The 6379-nt window shown below is 31.5% G+C and overlaps 1 protein-coding gene across 1 annotated transcript; it reads left to right on the forward strand.

The window, feature by feature from the left end:
• The first annotated feature begins 2394 nt into the window (after positions 1–2394).
• On the forward strand, positions 2395–4836 carry LOC123909942 ((+)-neomenthol dehydrogenase-like). The gene is made up of 5 exons (XM_045960889.1): positions 2395–2414; positions 2520–2766; positions 2959–3024; positions 3903–4082; positions 4459–4836. Exons 1-5 carry the CDS (start codon positions 2395–2397, stop codon positions 4834–4836), a joined length of 891 nt encoding a protein of 296 aa, XP_045816845.1.
• Positions 4837–6379: the final 1543 nt, after the last annotated feature.

The raw sequence follows: 6379 nt of genomic DNA on the forward strand, positions 1-6379 counted from the left end.
CTCTTAATAACGTTGAACGGGAAGCGAAATAATAATTTTTATCTCGCTCTATCCTGTAACATCGTTAAATATATATTATGCAAAATATATCTTAATTTTATCGTAAAATTTTAAATCAAATTACTCAAATAATATATCAAAATAAACACATAAATAATATTAAAAAGAAAATAATCTCATGCTAGCACGAGCTAACATACTATTTAATTATTGAATTAAAATGATTCTTAACATGTGTCATCTTCTAAAAGGTTGTGCATTTTGTACTTGAATTATTAACATTAAAGGATAAAAATTAAGTTTTACATTAAGAAAATAAAACAATGGAACAATTTGAACTTAATTTTTAGGCTTAAATGTAATTTTGATCCCCTTATTTTGATATTTTTGAAGCTTCGATCCCCTATTTTAAAAACCAGTTTTTTGATCCCCTACTTTAAAAGTCAACATAATTTTTTTGTCCCCTATCAATTTAAGTGATGTGGTGCTGAGTTGGCGTGACTATGTTGAAATTATCTTTTCCATGTCAGATTTATTTATTTAAAATATATATTTAATTATATTATTAATTAATAATAATTAAAAAACAAAATCACATGAATCTTCATCATCGTTCATAACGAATCTGCAGATTTGAAAGCAAACTTTAAAAACTTCAAGAATATCAAAATAGGGCGACCAAAAATGCATTTTAAGCATGATTTTTAACACTTAATTTAAATATTTTGTTTTTAAAGTCGATTTTACCCCTAAAAAAACTAGGTCAAACATTATATAATAAAATTTAATATCAACTATGAATTTTGTCCCCAGTTACCTTTTATAACTCTCTTGTTTTTACTCAGTTACCTGTTTTTGAACAAGACTCAATTACCTTTTATAACTATTGATATTGATATTAGTATTACTTTAAAACGTTCATAAAAGAAATTTTTAACCACCCTATTTATTCTATATTCTATATATTCTTTTTTTTTTTTGTACATTATTTTATATGTTCTATATAATATAATTGGTTATAAGTATTTGTACCAAAAAAATAAATATAAATTGGCTACTTTGTCACCATTTAGAAACAAACTACCTTAATTTAATTGCACTTTAATTATACCAAAAGAAAAGAAAGAAAGAAACTACCTTAATACTTATTACTTTTAGTTGTTTTTAAATGTTTAACTTCATAAAATTATTACTGTTAAAAAAAAACTTCATAAAATTATTATATCTCCATGCCTTGTCTTAAAAACGTAGTTGAGACTTGAGAGTTATTATATGGAGCTTATTACGTTACTTTTTTTTTACGGTGTGCACGTATTTAAGTTGTTTTTGGATTTTGCGAATACTCACCGTAAACTAAATTTTTATTTAAAATAAAATTAATTTTTTGGGTATTAGTTTTTTTTTTTTTGGACAGAGGGTGTTAGTTTTTTTATGAAGTGTTTTATTATGATACCTCACATTTAACCAAAGAGTCTTATTGTATGTGGGGGGACTTATGTTTCGGACAAATAAATCGTTGAGTTTGTTTGATGTGTCTTCGCTTCGCATATCTCAGACTATGTTATATAATGTTTGCTAATTTTGGATTGTGACAAAAAAAAATTGGAAACAATTTTGAGAACTTTTCTTCCGGTAAGTAATTAGACCTAACTCATCTAAAAACATAAGTTATTTGACATGAAACTAAAATTTTATATCAAGATATTAAATTAAATATAGGTCTAAATGTAATTTTCATTCCTAAATTTTAGAATTGTTTGATTTTGGCCTTTAAGATTGAGAAATTGATTGGGAAATTTGGCGTTAAAATCGAGTCATTCAAATTTGATGGCCAAAATCAACTAATCGTAAAATTTAAAGGGAAATAATTCTTAAATATATTCAAATAGGATTTGTAACTTATATCCATTTTTCCTATTAAGACTTTCATTCCAATTTTTACTTCACAGTTATTACAATTGTGCTGTTTGTAAAAAACATAAATTATTACACTTCCCAAGTAAAAAAAAATCGAGTTGACTGAGTTCGGGTGACACCTGATACCACGGGTTCGAGTTTGGGATCACTCAAACCCGCACCCGAATAGCCTTTAGGTTTGGGTTATGGTTCAGATAGTGGTTTCGGGTGCGGGTTTGGGAAGTGTAAAACCCGCACTCGACACTACCCGATGTCATCCCTGCTTTTAAAGGTGAATAAATGGAACTATGGAAGTATTAGGGTTCAAATCTCGGTTTTGTATATTACATGTAATATTTTTACAAACTGAAATATGCTCGAAGAGACACTTAATTTATTAAATTACAATATTTATTTATCTATTTATTTATTCAACATAATTTTTTTAATATATAAATATAAATACAAGGTGATATACTCATACACTTAAACAGAACAATGGCAGAAGCAACAAAAAGGTACCACTAATTTCTCAGACTTAATTTCTTCAACTAATCTTCATATATTCAAAAGTTTCATAATTCATATTTATAATGTACACAACTTGTATTATTGGTTTCTAGACTTGCAGTTGTAACAGGAGCAAATAGGGGAATTGGATTTGCAATATGCAAGCAATTGATTTTAAATGGCATCAAAGTGGTTCTTACAGCAATAGATGAGAAGAGTGGTCTTGAAGCTGTTGAGAAACTAAAAGATCTTACACTTCCTGGCCATGTGTTTTTCCATCAGCTTGATCTCACAAATCCTGCAAGTATTGCATCATTTCAAAATTTCATTGTAAACAAGTTTGGTAAACTAGATATCTTGGTGAGATAATACTTTCTTTATTTTGTTTGTTTTTTCGTTGTCTAATCTTATTAGGTTTGCGTAATATGAAACTCTTAAAAATAGTCTCAGAATGTAAGATATAATTTTCTTTAAAAATATCAACATGATAATAATTTTTTTCTCATATTAATTGACAATATTCGTAACTTGAATGAAAATTTGTGTATATAGGTAAACAATGCTGCAACCGTTGGAGCACATATAGACGGCGAGGCTTTGGCTGCCTTAGGTGTTGCGGTATGCCTCTTGTCACCCTCCCTTCTTTATGTGTTTACAATTTATTATTTTAGGAACTTTCATTTAAAATCAAATTTACTAATATTTTCATAGTACTCCCTCCGGTCCTATATATAAGAACACATTGAGAAAAACACACATACCAATGAGGATTATTTTTTTATTAAAATTTTTAAAATGTTATGTGTTATTCCAAAACTAACCTTGAGAATATGTCTGTGTAATTAATGTATAACATTGGAATATGTTGCATTTTATACAATTTAATAAGGGTATACAAGGGATTATCTATTTAATAAAGAATAAATTTAAAGAGTATTTCTTATAAAAAAGACCAATTTTTTGTCTTCCAAAGTGTTCATTGTAGTATTGACCAATGTTGAAGTCAGGATTTTCAATTGTGGTTGCAGTCATGAATATGGGTGTAATGTTTTCAATTGTGGTCATCAAAGATGGTGCAACACGAATTGTGGTCAATGCAGCATGAAATAATTTTATGTTTACTAACTCTATAGCAACATTTTAATTTGCTCTATATATATTCGTTGAGAGGTATTTGACATACATAATTGTGAGAGACTTAAAAGGTCTTTTTTTAAAAAAATATATTAAGTAGATAACGGCCTTGAGGTTTTGATGAGGGTGTTCCAATCCAATGGTTGTTTAAATGGTTTGATGTGGTGGTTGATGTTGTTATGATGCATGTAATTCGTGCACATGATTGAAAATTACACCGCAATTGTGGTGCAATGCCATGGTTGCCGCCACAATAACCATATATCAATATTCAGCAATTTGAATGGTTGAATATATATTATATAATCTGTCATGAACATATTTGGGAAAAACTAAGATTTTTTTTATGATGGATTGTGCAGATAGATCCTAACCGAGTTGACTGGACTAAAATATTTTTTGAAAACTATGAATTAGTTGAGAAATGCCTTCAAACAAACTATTTTGGAACCAAAGAATTTACCAAAGCTCTTATTCCCATTCTTCAGTGTTCCAACTCGCCAAAAATTGTCAATATTTCTTCATCTATCGGAAGGTTGGAGGTATGGCCGGCACACTACATTGAAAACTTAATTAATTCCTTTTTAGCTGTGAAAAAAAAAAGAATATACTTTTTCCACATTATATTAATTGTTATAAAAGAATAATATATTATTTATTTTATGCTGATTCACCGAAAACAAAAACTAAAATTGAAGATAAGGTGGAATTTTAATTTTGGAATTGCTAATGAAAAATATTTTCTTAAAGATGTATACTTTGTAAAAGGGTTAAAGCTAACACAATTTCAAATAAAAGTTATCTCGTGTTATAATTTGTTATAATTTTCCAAGATTATGTTTTTTTAATTTATTTTACTTTTTTAATCAGCCAAATTAAAAAAATTCTTATTTCATGTTTTTTTTTTCTTTCTCCAAGATTATGCCAAATGGACGGCCAAAAGAAGTACTAAGTGTTGTACAAAATCTCACTGAAGAAAAAATTGATGAAATTTTGAATGAATTTCTAAAGGATTATAAGGAGGGTTCACTAGAAACCAAATGTTGGCCTCAAGCTAATTCTGCATATATTGTTTCAAAAGTTGCTCTTAATGCCTACACAAGAATTTTGGCCAAGAATTATCCTTCTTTTTGCATAAATGCAATTTGTCCCGGTTATGTAAAAACTGAAATGAATCATGGTAATGGTGTTCTAACACCTGATGAAGGTGCTGAACCTATTGTGAGATTGATATTATTACAAGATAGTAGTCATTCTGGTCTCTTTTTCGCTCGTGATGAAGAGAAATCATTTTGATCAATGTTTAATTTACGCTAGAATATATATTTTTTGTTTAAAGAATATATTAAAGATAATAATTTAAACTTTGTAGTCATGTTTAAAGGAATGATGTTTGTTTGTGATGTTAAAATTATTTTACATTGTTCTAAATAAATGTATTGTTACATATATACCCTCACGCCCCTCTCTTTGCAAATCCTACATTAATCAAAACCTTTTGAGCATATCATCATATGCATGCTTTGTGGTGGCATTTAGTATGGTGAAGGCAAAAATGTATCCACCATGGTGCACTTTGAATAAATGGTTAGATTTTGAATTTCTATTGAATCTTATTATACTCATACCAAATTACTTCTTCACAACTTTTTTCCTTATAAAATTATGCTCTCTATTTAATCTAGTGGTCAAAACCAAACTTCACCATGGTGGGCATATTTTTTCCTTCACCATACTAAATGCCACCATGCTTTTTTGTTGTTATTGTTACGTACATTCCTGTAAGGAAAAAAGAATGGCCGACACAAGCACTGCTACGCAAGCTAGAAAAGAAGAGAGAAATTGAATTTCAAAAAATACCTTCTTACCATTTATTTGAACATTTTTAAAGAGGACAATAACTAATTTTTGTAGGTAAATTAAAGGCATTATGTTCTGGACTAGACTAATGCTAGTCCACCTAGACCCTCACAAAGTCCACATGGCTTGCCCAACCACCTCCATGTCAGCATGGCACAACCTCTCCACCAAGATAGGGTAAAATTACTACTCTACCCACTATCTAAGGGTAATATCTTGGCAGTCCCTCTTAATGGGCCTTGGCTAGTCCAGCCCACTAAGAGGACCTTTGGCCCAGAGCTGGGGGCTATAAATACTCTCCCTCTTGGGAGAGCAAGGTAGACACTATTCATTATTGCAATTACTCTCTCTCTCTAACTTCTCTCTAGTATCTCTTTTGCTCTCTACCCTTACTGACTTAGGCATCGGAGCACCTGCAGGTACAACCCCCCCCTCCGTGGATCATCTGCTCGGACTTGCTGCCTACCATCTGCTCAACGGACTTCCAGCTGGCCTTCTACCTGTTCTGATCAACAGTTAAGATCAGTGGCGCCGTCTGTGGGGATCTGAGTTCTCCCCTTCTTTGTTTCGAGCAAGTAAACCAAAGAACAAAACCAATCAATCACTTTTTCATCATGGCCAGTTCATCTCATTTCAACAATGACGTTGAGGACGCTGCTCCTCCATCTTCTCCCCGTCTGTCTCCTGCTCTCATCACTGACCTCCAGGCCCTCCCCGAGTCTGACCCTAGAGACGGGCAGGAAACTTCCTGGACTTCTGAGGATGGCGACTTGGTCGTCTTGACTGAGAAGCAGGCAGGGAAGCGCCCTCAGTCCGAGCAGGGCAAATCAGCAGAGACCGACTTGTCCACTGCTTCAGTTACCAATGCTGAACTAGCAGCACTCATAGCTGCCCTAAAGCAAACCACCGAAGCTCTCCAAGGCCAGAATCGCCGAATGGACGAGCAGAATCTGAGACTTGATCGCTTGGAAAGGAATCA

The sequence above is a fragment of the Trifolium pratense genome, linkage group LG2, assembly GCF_020283565.1.
Source record: "Trifolium pratense cultivar HEN17-A07 linkage group LG2, ARS_RC_1.1, whole genome shotgun sequence".
Lineage (NCBI taxonomy): Eukaryota > Viridiplantae > Streptophyta > Magnoliopsida > Fabales > Fabaceae > Trifolium > Trifolium pratense.

Excerpts from the sequence above, each read along its gene's own strand:
- LOC123909942 (XM_045960889.1), top strand. The coding sequence starts at position 2,395 with ATGGCAGAAGCAACAAAAAG. Across the intron at positions 3,025-3,902 it reads TGGCTGCCTTAGGTGTTGCG|ATAGATCCTAACCGAGTTGA; the intron begins GTATGCCTCTTG and ends TGGATTGTGCAG. Across the intron at positions 4,083-4,458 it reads CATCTATCGGAAGGTTGGAG|ATTATGCCAAATGGACGGCC; the intron begins GTATGGCCGGCA and ends TCTTTCTCCAAG.